This window comes from Euprymna scolopes, chromosome 23 (assembly GCF_053919585.1).
Source record: "Euprymna scolopes isolate OS-2025 chromosome 23, ASM5391958v1, whole genome shotgun sequence".
In the NCBI taxonomy this organism is placed as follows: domain Eukaryota; kingdom Metazoa; phylum Mollusca; class Cephalopoda; order Sepiida; family Sepiolidae; genus Euprymna; species Euprymna scolopes.
Window position 1 is genome coordinate 118583884 of NC_136504.1, and position 15057 is coordinate 118598940.

Here is a 15057-nt window from a genome sequence, read left to right on the forward strand (position 1 = left end):
CCGACTCTTCCGTAGTTGAGCTGGAAATATTTATTTTCTCCTTTTCAGGCAGATCAGGATGGTAGTCATGAGTAAGCGATAATTCCAATGGATACAGATGTTTTATAGAATGATTTTGTATCAATCCATCTCCTCTCTTCACCCGAACTGATCGAATCTTATTATCATCTCCTGGGAAAAGTTCTATTACCCTTCCAAGTTGCCAATAAGGTCTCGGTTTTGCTGGATTCTTTATAAGGATCACATCGTTTAATTTGATCCTATTTGAGAAATTTATTTCATGTAGATCTTTACAGCTTTCTCGGAGGCCGAGTAAGTACTCTTCATACCATAGTTCTCGGAATTTTTCTAAAATTGTTTCACGCTCTTCCAAGGCATTCAGGAGATCAGTCCTTGCTGGTGGATCAGTTCCTACTATTTCTGGAGCCTTAGCTCTTACAACAAGTCCATTGCTGACATTTGGACGAAGGAAACAATTGGGTGTTATTATCTGGAGATCATTGTCCGATGAGCATCTGTAAGTAAGGGGTCTTGAGTTTACAGCATTTTGTATATCCGACAGGGATGTCAGAAGATCAAAGTATTTGATTTGGGCTCGACCAATGGTTTTGTATAGACATGCCTTCACCACACGTATCAAACGCTCCCATGTGCTTCCTACCCAGGGTGAGTACAGTGGTATCTTAATGTGCTTGATCTTGTATCTGCTGAATTCTTTCCCGAACGCCGAAGATTGTACATGATGTTCCACCACATCCCCTCCAAGTGTAGCATTAAATGATCTGGCATTGTCACTATAGATGTAGGCCGGTACGCCATGTATGTTGGTAAACCTGATCAAAGTTTGAACGAATGCGGCCGTAGACATGTCTTCCACCAGCTCTATGTGAATCGCTCTTACATTTAGGCAAGTGAAGATCAATATGTACATTTTTTGCACTTCTCATCTTGTTTGACCCACAAATGACCAGTGTAATCTATGCCCGTTTGTTGAAACGGCTTTATGAAATTAACCCTGTGTTTTGGCAGATTAGTAAGTTTAGGGTATTTGAACGCCAGGTTGTTGAATTTTTTACATGTGAAACATTTTGACAGCACCCTTTTCACTGCCTGCCTAGCTTGGGGCACCCAAAATCCAGACAGCCTTAATTTTGTTAAAGTCGCCCCTATGCCCAAATGCTTGCATTTCTCATGGCAATCACTAATCACTAGTTCAGTTAAGGGGTGATGTTTGCCTAACAAAATCGGATGAATCAATTCATATTCATAAACTGATGTTTGGGCTATCCTCCCATCCGATCTTATTATTCCTTCTGCATCCAAGAACAGGTTGAGATCCTTAACAAGCTCTGGAGGGTTGTCCTTGGGGTCGTTGAGGTAAGCAAATTCCTTCTGGAAGATTTGCTGCTGCATTGTATGAAAGAGATGTATCCTTGCACAGTGATCCGGATCTGATGTTGGAACATTATGTTTCAGTAAGTCTCTGAATTTAAAGACAAATGCTGTAGCCTTTATTAGCTTTGATAACTTTGAGAAACGCTCATAAGGTATAACAGGTTCCACCATTGAATCTGAAACAGTGGTGTGTAGCACCACCGATTGAACTATATCCTTGTTTTGGGAGCTGAAACAGTCCAGACTGCTACTAGGCCAATTGATCGGGTAACTTTTGGGGGGGTTCAAGACAAAATCTACACGAGCTTCAGGACATGACGAATAAGCAGTTACCACTGAGAAGTAATTGTTCTCTGCGACTTTTCTTTTTGTTCTCTCTGAGGTTATTTGTTCTTGGTTGAGGAAATGTCGGGTGTTACCCAAAGGTGATATTCCTGTAGCAAAGGACCATGCTCTACCCCGCATGCATTCAATCAGTCGGGCCTCCTTCATGAACTGGATAATATCCACTCCTATAAGCCCCTGCACATGCACGTTGTCGTCACCATCGTCCAGGAAGGCTAATTTGTATTTTAAGGCTTTCAGGTTATCTTTTACCTTTTTAAAATTCTCGATTTTTACGTTTATGTTGAAGTCGTCGTCCACAAGAACTGGTAAGGGCAGAATGCGATCCTTGTCCAGATGGACCCCCACCATGACTTCATCCAACTTCTTTCTTTTCGTGCCCAAGAATGTATTGACTACATATTCCACAGGTGGCCAAGAATCTTGTGAATATTTTAATTTTTCAACTATTTGTTTTGAAAAGTATGATCTCTGGCTACCCATATCAAACAAACAGTCGAATTTATGTTTTCTTTTCCCTCTGGACACGGAAATAGATATTATGGGCAATATGAAGGGTTGATTCAGTGAGTGTCTGCTGGCACATATGTTCGTGGATGAAGATGGCTTCTCTTTATTCCCTGCCTCCTGGCAAAGAGGACTCACGTGCCCTCTAGAATTGCATAGCGTACATCTAAAGGGTAGTTTGTTACGTTTTCCTGGGCAATCCTTGCTTTTATGACTGGACCCAGTACATGTGATACACAGGTTTAGTTCTCTGCATCTATCTTTCTTCGTCTGGACATCTGGATATTCCCTGCAACGACTAATGTTGTGACCCTCCGTAGAACACAGTTTACAAAATGTGTGAAGTCTGTTTGCCGTTGTGGCAAAGTTTTCTAATGCGGAAGTATTTTTTTCTTCCTTGTGGGAGTCTTTTTTTGTTGTATGCCAGGAACGTGGCTTAGAACTATCCCTATTTGAAGGGAAATGACTATAAGTTTTTTTCATTCCCGTCTTTATCAATGTTTTGATGGCTTCATTATAATTATCGTATATATCGATAAGTGTCAGGTAATTAGTGCCCACTTTGTGGACCAACTCCCTCTGAAGAACGCCTGGTAACTTTGAAAAAACTATGTGGCTCACAAGTTTAAATCCTGGTGTATTTTCTTCGAAAAAATTCAGGTTGTACGATGATCGGGTTCCGACAAGTCAGCCCTCATTTCGGATAAAAACTGCTTCACATTTGTAAAATTTGGGTCATACTTGGGAGATGCGTCCAGTAGTTGCTTAAAAATTTCGTCCACGATATAAGGTACATCCAGAAATTCTTCAGTAAGCAAGTCTATCGCGACTCCATAGTTACTGTCCTCCAAAGTAAGATGCGAAATTAGCTGACCAGCATATCCCGTTAGGTAGCTTTTTAATAGAGACAACTTCGTCTTCTCTGAGGAGACAGAGTTAACACAGTTGTAGAATTGGGAAAGAAAGTTTTTAAATTCGAACTTGTCCGGTTTGTTACCGCTGAATTTGGCACAAGTTAACCGAGGCAGCGACGCGAGCGTCTGGTTGTTAACGTTTAGAGATCCGGCTGCATCTTTATTAACTGCAGTGCTTGACGAAGATATCTGCATTCTCATGGAATCTAGCTGATTATTCACATCGTTGTAATATGCTCGTTCTTGCGTTTCATCTTCCAGAAAACCGCTCGTTTCAAGGTTCAATTCTGCCTTATAGCAACCTTCGTAGATTTTTTGGTTTAAATTTGCAATTTCTGCTAAATTTGCCCCAATACTCTTTTCGTCTCTCTGAAAACGGACCTCCGTAAGGTCCTCTAAGGATTTTAAATCGTTCAAGTCAAGATTGATTTTTCTCTTAAAGTATCTCCGAGAAACAAGCAAATTACTGACACCTTTAACTTTTGAAAACTCCATGATTGTGGTTTTATTTATTTATTTATTTTAAATTTCACGTATTATTATTTCACGTAATATATGGCGATATACGGAGTTATTCCCCCTGTCTATACGCTCTCAGTTGAGACGAACGAGATTCTTGAAGAGCAGAAAGATTTGATATTGCTTGTCTCCCCACGAGGGCAATTAAGTTCTTATATAAATCCCAGAACGAGGGAGCACCACAGTTGGCGTATTCTACCGTTTCGTTTTAAAGGTTATTTCAGTGTTTGCAATAAACGAAGTAAATTTTATTTATTTCAATAATTTCTTCCAGCACGGATATATATATCTGTATTTTTTGGTCGGCGCGTGCTTATGCAGTTGTCAACAGATAACTTTCGGTTATTTCTTTCTCACTCCCCTTTTTTTTTTTATGTGTTTTTACTTCGATACGGAAATATATATTTTTTTGTTCAATATAATTATTTGGAGAACAGTTTTATTATCTTTTCATTTAAAATTCAACCCTTAAATGTGTTTAAATTTCCGATTAATTTTCTTTTTTTTAAAAAAACATCGAAAACTGTTTGAACTAATAGGGTATATGAGAGACTGAAAGAGAGGGTAATTTTAGAAGTCACCATGTGCCTAACAAAAATCTTTTAAACAATCGCATTTAAAAAACAATTGAAATATTTACAATAAATTCCCTAAAACAGGTACATAACAAAGATTGTTCCTTCCAATCTGAAAAGAAGAAAATATGGAAACGTATTTCAACGTTATTATCAATGAGAGTTCCAAGTGATAAAGTTCAATTTGTTGAATTAGAAGTACAGTTCGTTCTTTTCTTTTTTAAGAGGCAAAAATGAAAGGTGTTCTTGTTTGTTAACAATTCAGAGTTTTTTTTTTCTAGTTTTTTTTTTTTAATTTATTTTTTATACGTTTTTTCGGTGACTTTCTCTCTTTTTTGTTTTTACTAAAACCCACGATACCCGGAATTTAAATTTGGGATCGCTTTATATAAATGTAACAATGCATATATTCTTTTTTTTTTTTTTTTTCTCTTTTTTTGTTTATTTTCACTTCACACACCTCGCTAATTCTTATGTTTTCGCAAAATGTTGGGATTAGAATATCCCTGGAATTAAAGTTCGACTCTCACACATGAGTATGAGGACACATATCGATAAGTCCTTAATTCGAAATAAGACGAGGCAATGTGCGAAGGAACACAACACAGTTGTTAACAATTTAACAGTTTAATGAGAAAGAAAATATGCACATATATACAAGATGATGGAATATTACAGAACGACCAAAATTAAGTGGATGGAAGAAGAGAAGGTAATTAATAGTTGCGAAAACATATTCCGCTAGACTTATCTGAAGATGAGTCGTGTAACATTATTGTCATGCTCTGCGCTTCCTCGCTCCGTTCGTTCTGGCTCCTTTTCGTTGGCGATATCTCGGTTGCAATTCAAACAGGGCTAGCAGATTCCGTCCTGGGTTGACTGCCACTCACGCTGATTGAAAAGCAATTCGAAAACTGGCAGAGCTACCGTCGAGGGTGTGATCCGCAGATCCGGATGAGATGAAAAAGCGGTGAAAAAGAGGCCCCGAAGGGCGCGAGCAGGGGTTTTATCAAGCCCCTCAAGTGACTCCCAGAGGAGTGGGGATGGCTTCCCTAATCCACGGGCTGACAGGGGTTAAAGCAAATAATCAGCAGGAGCTGTACACAAATTAATTCCAATAATAATTATATACTTTTCTGTACTGCTGCTTCAATAATTATGCACTTTTCTGTATCCCTGCATTAATAATTATATACTTTTCTGTATCCCTGCATTAATAATTATATACTTTTCTGTATCCCTGCATTAATAATTATATACTTTTCTGTATTCCTTCATTAATAATTATATACTTTTCTGTATTCCTTCATTAATAATTATATACTTTTCTGTATTCCTTCATTAATAATTATATACTTTTCTGTATTCCTGCATTAATAATTATATACTTTTCTGTACTCCTGCATTAATAATTATATACTTTTCTGTATTCCTTCATTAATAATTATATACTTTTCTGTATTCCTTCATTAATAATTATATACTTTTCTGTATTCCTGCATTAATAATTATATACTTTTCTGTACTCCTGCATTAATAATTATATACTTTTCTGTATTCCTTCATTAATAATTATATACTTTTCTGTATTCCTTCATTAATAATTATATACTTTTCTGTACTCCTGCATTAATAATTATATACTTTTCTGTATTCCTTCATTAATAATTATATACTTTTCTATACTCCTGCATTAATAATTATATACTTTTCTGTACTCCTGCATTAATAATTATACACTTTTCTCTACTCCTGCATTAATAATTATATACTTTTCTCTACTCCTGCATAATTAATTATACACTTTTCTCTACTCCTGCATTAATAATTATACACTTTTCTCTACTCCTGCATTAATAATTATATACTTTTCTGTACTCCTGCATTAATAATTATATACTTTTCTGTATTCCTTCATTAATAATTATATACTTTTCTGTATTCCTTCATTAATAATTATATACTTTTCTGTATTCCTTCATTAATAATTATACACTTTTCTGTATCCCTGCATTAATAATTATACACTTTTCTGTATCCCTGCATTAATAATTATACACTTTTCTGTATCCCTGCATTAATAATTATACACTTTTCTGTATCCCTGCATTAATAATTATATACTTTTCTGTATCCCTGCATTAATAATTATATACTTTTCTGTATCCCTGCATTAATAATTATATACTTTTCTGTATTCCTTCATTAATAATTATATACTTTTCTGTATTCCTTCATTAATAATTATATACTTTTCTGTATTCCTTCATTAATAATTATATACTTTTCTGTACTCCTGCATTAATAATTATATACTTTTCTGTATTCCTTCATTAATAATTATACACTTTTCTGTACTCCTGCATTAATAATTATACACTTTTCTGTACTCCTGCATTAATAATTATATACTTTTCTGTACTCCTGCATTAATAATTATACACTTTTCTCTACTCCTGCATTAATAATTATATACTTTTCTGTACTCCTGCATTAATAATTATACACTTTTCTCTACTCCTACATTAATAATTATACACTTTTCTGTACTCCTGCATTAATAATTATACACTTTTCTCTACTCCTGCATTAATAATTATACACTTTTCTCTACTCCTGCATTAATAATTATACACTTTTCTCTACTCCTGCATTAATAATTATACACTTTTCTGTACTCCTGCATTAATAATTATACACTTTTCTGTACTCCTGCTTCAATAATTATATACTTTTCTGTACTCCTGCTTCAATAATTATATACTTTTCTATACTCCTGCATTAATAATTATATACTTTTATGAACTCCTGCATTAATAATTATATACTTTTCTTTATTCCTTCATTAATAATTATATACTTTTCTGTATTCCTTCATTAATAATTATATACTTTTCTGTATTCCTGCATTAATAATTATATACTTTTCTGTATTCCTTCATTAATAATTATATACTTTTCTGTATTCCTTCATTAATAATTATATACTTTTCTGTACTCCTGCATTAATAATTATATACTTTTCTGTATTCCTTCATTAATAATTATATACTTTTCTGTACTCCTTCATTAATAATTATATACTTTTCTGTACTCCTTCATTAATAATTATATACTTTTCTGTACTCCTGCTTCAATAATTATACACTTTTTTTTTTTATACATGTGCATTAGTCATTGTACGTTTTAATGGACTCTAACATTTATTAGTGTCTTTGTTATTTCATAAAATAAAATGATTTTTATCTGATTTATCTTTTGCAGAAGACTTTTTCAGTCAATTCTGATGAAGCAGAAGAACTCTTTTACTTTTACGATCTCATCATGTTGATCCCTGATATTGTTGAGCAGTTGGATTCCAGGCAAAATTTCATTTTGGTTTCTAACAACTCTGCGTCTCAATTTGAAAAATATCTAACTGAATTCAGAACACAGTATAAGATCGACAAATTACCCATCAGTTCTGAGATGAAAATGTCAGAGATTAAACACTATCTGGTGAAGATTCAGCAACAGTATCCAACCATAAAATGTGAAATTACTGCCAATGATGAAAGTGTCCGTTTTCATGGTCCGAATTTTAATCTAATCCAAGCGGCAAAATATCAGTTGGAATGTTTCCTGGGACTCCAAAAAATCATCACCGTTTCGAAAGACCGATTTGCATCTTTTTCTTCAGTGGAAGGCCCAAAAATGGAAGTTTCTGCCAGTGATCCAGCATCAACAGATGGCATGAATGATCTAGTAGATAGACAGAATAGAATTTTGTCCGCTGATGATGAGAATACTGAAGAAACACAAGCAGAGTCTTGTTTTACGATGAAAGATGGTTTCCGTGTTAAGATTTATCAAGGTGATCTTTTGAAAAGTAATGTGGAGGGTATAGTTAATGCTGCTAATAAACTTCTTTCCCATGGTGCTGGAGTTGCTCGCGCTATTATTATAGCTGCTGGCGAGCGTGTCAATAAAGAAGGACAAGATAAACTTTCTAGGCAACCATTGAACGAAGGCAATGTGCTAACGACCGGTGCAGGTAATTTAACACAATATAAATACATTATCCACGCTGTTGGGCCAATGTATCGAACCAATCAAGACGATTATTGCAGAGCAAAAATTGCAGAAACGATATACAATACTTTGACCGAAGCCAACAAATTAAATCTCTTTTCGGTAGCCTTACCGGCAATAAGCTCTGGTAAGTATATTTCAAGTTTTACAAACCATAATTTCTATTAAATATATTTCAAGTTTTACAAACCATAATCTCTATTAAATATATTTCAAGTTTTACCACAAACAAGCCCTGGTAAATATATTTCATGTTTTATTAAAGATTAACTCTGGTGTATATACTTTAAATTTTACCAAAAAACAAGTCTGATAAATATATTTCAAGTTTTAAAAACAATTAGCTCAAGTAAATATATTTAAAGTTTTACCAGCAATAACCTCTGGTAAATATGTTATATCCTGTTTAAATGGTATGTAATAATATGACAAAATATGCCGAGTGGGACGCGTAATAAAAAGAAGGTTTATTAGTTGAATAGTACACAGTCCTTTTAATACGGTAGTTTATCTCTGTTAAGAGATAAAGAATCATTTTCGTTCACCAACTGTTATATCCGGTTCAACGGTTTATAATAATATGACAAAATACGCTGAGTGGGATGCGTAATAAAAAGAAGGTTTATTAGTTGAATAGTACACAGTCCTTTTAATACGGTAGTTTATCTCTGTTAAGAGAAAAAGAATCATTTTCGTTCACCAACTGTTATATCCGGTTCAACAGTTTATAATAATATGACAAAATACGCTGAGTGGGATGCGTAATAAAAAGAAGGTTTATTAGTTGAATAGTACACAGTCCTTTTAATACGGTAGTTTATCTCTGTTAAGAGATAAAGAATCATTTTCGTTCACCAACTGTTATATCCGGTTCAACGGTTTATAATAATATGACAAAATACGCTGAGTGGGATGCGTAATAAAAAGAAGGTTTATTAGTTGATAAGTACACAGTCCTTTTAATACGGTAGTTTATCTCTGTTAAGAGATAAAGAATCATTTTCGTTCACCAACTGTTATATCCGGTTCAACAGTTTATAATAATATGACAAAATACGCTGAGTGGGATGCGTAATAAAAAGAAGGTTTATTAGTTGAATAGTACACAGTCCTTTTAATACGGTAGTTTATCTCTGTTAAGAGATAAAGAATCATTTTCGTTCACCAACTGTTATATCCGGTTCAACGGTTTATAATAATATGACAAAATACGCTGAGTGGGATGCGTAATAAAAAGAAGGTTTATTAGTTGAATAGTACACAGTCCTTTTAATACGGTAGTTTATCTCTGTTAAGAGATAAAGAATCATTTTCGTTCACCAACTGTTATATCCGGTTCAACAGTTTATAATAATATGACAAAATACGCTGAGTGGGATGCGTAATAAAAAGAAGGTTTATTAGTTGAATAGTACACAGTCCTTTTAATACGGTAGTTTATCTCTGTTAAGAGATAAAGAATCATTTTCGTTCACCAACTGTTATATCCGGTTCAACGGTTTATAATAATATGACAAAATACGCTGAGTGGGATGCGTAATAAAAAGAAGGTTTATTAGTTGAATAGTACACAGTCCTTTTAATACGGTAGTTTATCTCTGTTAAGAGATAAAGAATCATTTTTGTTCACCAACTGTTATATCCGGTTCAACGGTTTATAATAATATGACAAAATACGCTGAGTGGGATGCGTAATAAAAAGAAGGTTTATTAGTTGAATAGTACACAGTCCTTTTAATACGGTAGTTTATCTCTGTTAAGAGATAAAGAATCATTTTCGTTCACCAACTGTTATATCCGGTTCAACGGTTTATAATAATATGACAAAATACGCTGAGTGGGATGCGTAATAAAAAGAAGGTTTATTAGTTGAATAGTACACAGTCCTTTTAATACGGTAGTTTATCTCTGTTAAGAAATAAAGAATCATTTTCGTTCACCAACTGTTATATCCGGTTCAACAGTTTATAATAATATGACAAAATACGCTGAGTGGGATGCGTAATAAAAAGAAGGTTTATTAGTTGAATAGTACACAGTCCTTTTAATACGGTAGTTTATCTCTGTTAAGAGATAAAGAATCATTTTCGTTCACCAACTGTTATATCCGGTTCAACAGTTTATAATAATATGACAAAATACGCTGAGTGGGATGCGTAATAAAAAGAAGGTTTATTAGTTGAATAGTACACAGTCCTTTTAATACGGTAGTTTATCTCTGTTAAGAAATAAAGAATCATTTTCGTTCACCAACTGTTATATCCGGTTCAACAGTTTATAATAATATGACAAAATACGCTGAGTGGGATGCGTAATAAAAAGAAGGTTTATTAGTTGAATAGTACACAGTCCTTTTAATACGGTAGTTTATCTCTGTTAAGAGATAAAGAATCATTTTCGTTCACCAACTGTTATATCCGGTTCAACAGTTTATAATAATATGACAAAATACGCTGAGTGGGATGCGTAATAAAAAGAAGGTTTATTAGTTGAATAGTACACAGTCCTTTTAATACGGTAGTTTATCTCTGTTAAGAGATAAAGAATCATTTTCGTTCACCAACTGTTATATCCGGTTCAACAGTTTATAATAATATGACAAAATACGCTGAGTGGGATGCCTAATAAAAAGAAGGTTTATTAGTTGAATAGTACACAGTCCTTTTAATACGGTAGTTTATCTCTGTTAAGAGATAAAGAATCATTTTCGTTCACCAACTGTTATATCCGGTTCAACAGTTTATAATAATATGACAAAATACGCTGAGTGGGATGCGTAATAAAAAGAAGGTTTATTAGTTGAATAGTACACAGTCCTTTTAATACGGTAGTTTATCTCTGTTAAGAAATAAAGAATCATTTTCGTTCACCAACTGTTATATCCGGTTCAACAGTTTATAATAATATGACAAAATACGTTGAGTGGGATGCGTAATAAAAAGAAGGTTTATTAGTTGAATAGTACACAGTCCTTTTAATACGGTAGTTTATCTCTGTTAAGAGATAAAGAATCATTTTCGTTCACCAACTGTTATATCCGGTTCAACAGTTTATAATAATATGACAAAATACGCTGAGTGGGATGCGTAATAAAAAAGGTTTATTAATACTTTGCAATAATACAAATACAAAATGGCTAAGTCATCGTCAAGGTATGCCATTTCAAATTCCAACCCTGTGAGCATCGTATCCATTATCTGTTGGAAGAGAGCAGGGGCGACCTTTAAGCCGAAAGGAAGCATATTTCACTTGAAGATACCCTTATGCGTGTTAATGCACAGGTACTTTGAGCATTCATCATTGACCTTGATTTGCAAGTATGCGTCCGAGAGGTCTATCTTGGAAAAAAAATTTTCTCCGTTTAGTTTTGAGAATAGCTCTTCTACCAATGGAAGGGGATAATTGTGGTCCTTTATACAATCATTCAGGCCCGTTGAGAAATCAGCACAGACTCCGATTTTGTTATTCTTTTTCTTCACATATACAGTCGGGCTGGCCCAATCCGTATGGTCAACTTTTTCAATGACATCTAACTGTTTAAGTCTCTCCAACTTCTTCTCGATTGTGTCCATCGATGAAAAAGATACATTTCTTTTAGGTTTGAACACCGGGGTGGCATCTTTCTTCACTTCAAATTTGGCTTCTATTTTCACGCAAACTCTTGGGAATTCTGCTTTTGCATCATCCAGGAGCCTTCCACTTGGTTCGATTTCTCTGTATTCAACCTATTACAAAAAGAATTAACTGGTCATTCCTATAAGTTAAACAGGACAAACCAATCCACTTCAAACAGACTTGTGTTCCTTCCTGGTACCACGTACACTTTGGACTTGAGTGTCTGACCACCAAATGTCACGTTGCACCTCAGTTCTCCTTTGAATTCCAACTTTTTGCCGCACACACTCTTTGCCATCTTGCTGGTTTCCATTAGTTTAGGTCGACTGATCCTTCTCCAGATATCTTTATCTATGATGCTGATGTCCACAGCACTATCCAGGAGTAATGTTACAGGATGTCTATTTATGTGAACATCGACATACTTACGCCTTTCGCAACTTTTCTCTTTCCTTGTGCGAAGCGCATTCACTTTGTCGGTCCTTCACTTTCTCTTCTGGTCACAATACGTTCCCTTGTGGCCTCTGAATCCACATTCGTAACATATCTTATTCCTGAACCAGCAGGTCTTTTTGGTATGTCTCGTACTTCCGTAACATTCACAATTTTGGCCCTTGTGCATTCTGGGGATCTTTTGTTCTTTGGTCTTGTACGTTCTAGAGCTCCTTTGCCTTTTTACATGTTGTATCTTGTAAACGCATTTTTCTTCAATGCATGTGTTTTCTCTCATGATATTAATGAGACGTTGACATTCCTCAGTAACTTTTTGTAAAGTTATATTTGGGTCCAACTTCATAATTGTCAGGATCCGGGATCTGATATCTTTGTCCCTTGGTGCTGTGAGTCCCTGCACAAAGATTAAACATTTAAATAAATCCGCAGAAATTCCATTTAATTTAAATGATTCACATAAGAAATTTACAGTACAAGCATACTCAAGATAGTCTTCAGATTCCGATTTCTGTTAATTTAAACATTTATATCTAGAGTAGAAAAAGGCTCTTTTATCAAATGTTCTAGATAAAGTATTGATTGTCTCTTCAAAGGTCACTTCTTCCGATTTTTTGGGTAAAATTAAGTTAGCATACTTTGTGTTTTCGTCAGTACCCAGTTTTTGAAGTAACAGTGCAACTTTTTCTTCGTCGGTCCAGTCCGAACACTTCTTTGTAAAAACTGTTTCATACCTTCTATAGTATACTGGAAATGTAACGCCAGTATCGGGAGAGTAGTGAAATTCTGACAAAGTAAATACCCTCTGCAGAAAAATTCGTTTTTTTTCTCAGTTGTCGAGGTTTGAATTAATTTTTCCAAATTCTTTTGTCGAGTCGACATTTAGCATTGAAATATTTTTGTTTGTTCTTGTTGTAAATATGCGTTTTCGCAAATTAGCAACAATACTTCTACAAGTTTTGCAAGAATAAATGTTTCAACAAAGTTCATACAATTTAGCAACAGTAATTCTACAGATTTTGCAAAATAAACTGCTTCAACAACGTAATTTTACACAATAATACTTTTTCAAATTCACACAACAAATAGTTCTAATTAATTTACCTGAGACAATGATGAACAAACTGTTTTTCAACATGAAAAAAAAAATTATAACAATAGTCTCTCTTTTGTTTTGTAAGAGTTCTTTCTTTTCTTTTGAAAAACTCGTAATCCTATGGTGCCGGGTTTGAATTCAGTTTGCGTTTCCCAAATATTTTTTCGTCAAAAATATAAATAAAGTTCACTTTACCTTGAATTTGTTATGACAATATCTTTCAAGTACAATTTTATTACCTTTCCGTGAGTTCTTATCGGAGAAAGCCGTATTTTCCATTACTTTATGTAGGAAAATTCGAATAGTTCTTTGTCGCACGTGATCCTAATGATAGTTCAGTAACAAAATCCTTGTAAATTCTCGTCAAAAAATCATTGAATAGAACACAGTCTTTTTAATATGGTAATTTATCTCTGTTAAGAGATAAAGAATCATCTTTGTTCACAAACTGTTATATCCTGTTTCAACGGTATATAATAATATGACAAAATACGCCGAGTGGGATGCGTAATAAAAAGAAGGTTTATTAGTACTTCGTAATAATACAAATACAAAATGGTTACTTGCTTTTGAAGTTAGATAAATGTAAATGAAGGTAAAGAAAAAGGAACTTAGCGTGTGAGAGCTAAACGGTCGTCCCTGGGAAGCTTGGTTAACTGGAGTACACTTGTAGAGTGTAAAACACGAGATTGATAGGATGCAAGGCTGCAGGGCAAGACTGCATGTCTAAAATGTAAGACTAGACTGCAAACAAGACAAGATGCCCCCTACCATAAAATGGTAGCTCTTTTATATACTGTTTCGTATCCGGTTCGATACGTAGTTATGTCCTGTATAACAATATATTTAAAGTTTTACCAGCAAAAATTTCTGGTAAATATATTTAAAGTTTTACCAGCAATAACCCTTGGTAAATATATTTAAAGCTTTACCAGTAATAATTCTGGTAAAGATATTTAAAGTTTTATCAGCAATAACCTCTGGTTAATATATTCAAAGTTTTACCAATAATAACCTCTGGTAAAGATATTTCAAGGTTTTTTTGTTTTATTTTTACATAGGCGTCACCACTTATCAAGGCCGATAGGCCACTCAAGAATAAGGGTTAAAGAGTGTACAGCAGTCAAAAGGACAATATAGTAATCGATAGTAATGGAAGTTCGGTAAATTTGTAAACTTAAGTGGAACGGCTCATCAGAAACTTGTTCACGTTGGACTTGAAGACAACCATATTATAGACAGCTGGAAAGCAGGAAAATGGAAGACAATTCCACAGGGGTGCAGTTCTAAGAAAGATGCTTTGATCATGGAATCTATGTTTAGGTTTAGGCACAGATAAATGCTGGAGTCCCTCAGGGGTCAATCCTGGGCCCAACTCTCTTCCTGATCTACATCAATGACCTCCCTAAACACATACTTAAATCATTCGTTGACATCTGATGACACGACCATCTACGGCAACATCAAAGGCTGTAAATGACAAAGTTCTCTCTGATTCTCTCTCCTCTGATCTCAAGTGAGTGGTTACTTTTAATGCATCCAAAACCAAACTCCTATCCTTACATCATCA

The 15057-nt window shown here is 34.3% G+C and overlaps 1 protein-coding gene across 2 annotated transcripts in view; it reads left to right on the forward strand.

The window, feature by feature from the left end:
• The window catches only part of LOC145246168 (uncharacterized), a 197582-nt gene that overhangs the window by 105740 nt on the left and 76785 nt on the right, over positions 1 to 15057 (forward strand). For both annotated transcript variants that reach the window (XR_013863103.1, XM_080108035.1), the window contains exon 9: positions 7520 to 8453. Coding sequence is in view for 1 of the 2 variants with exons in the window: in XM_080108035.1 (XP_079964161.1) it covers positions 7520 to 8453 (934 nt within the window). In the remaining variant the exon portion in view is untranslated. The remainder of the gene's footprint in view (positions 1 to 7519; positions 8454 to 15057) is intronic.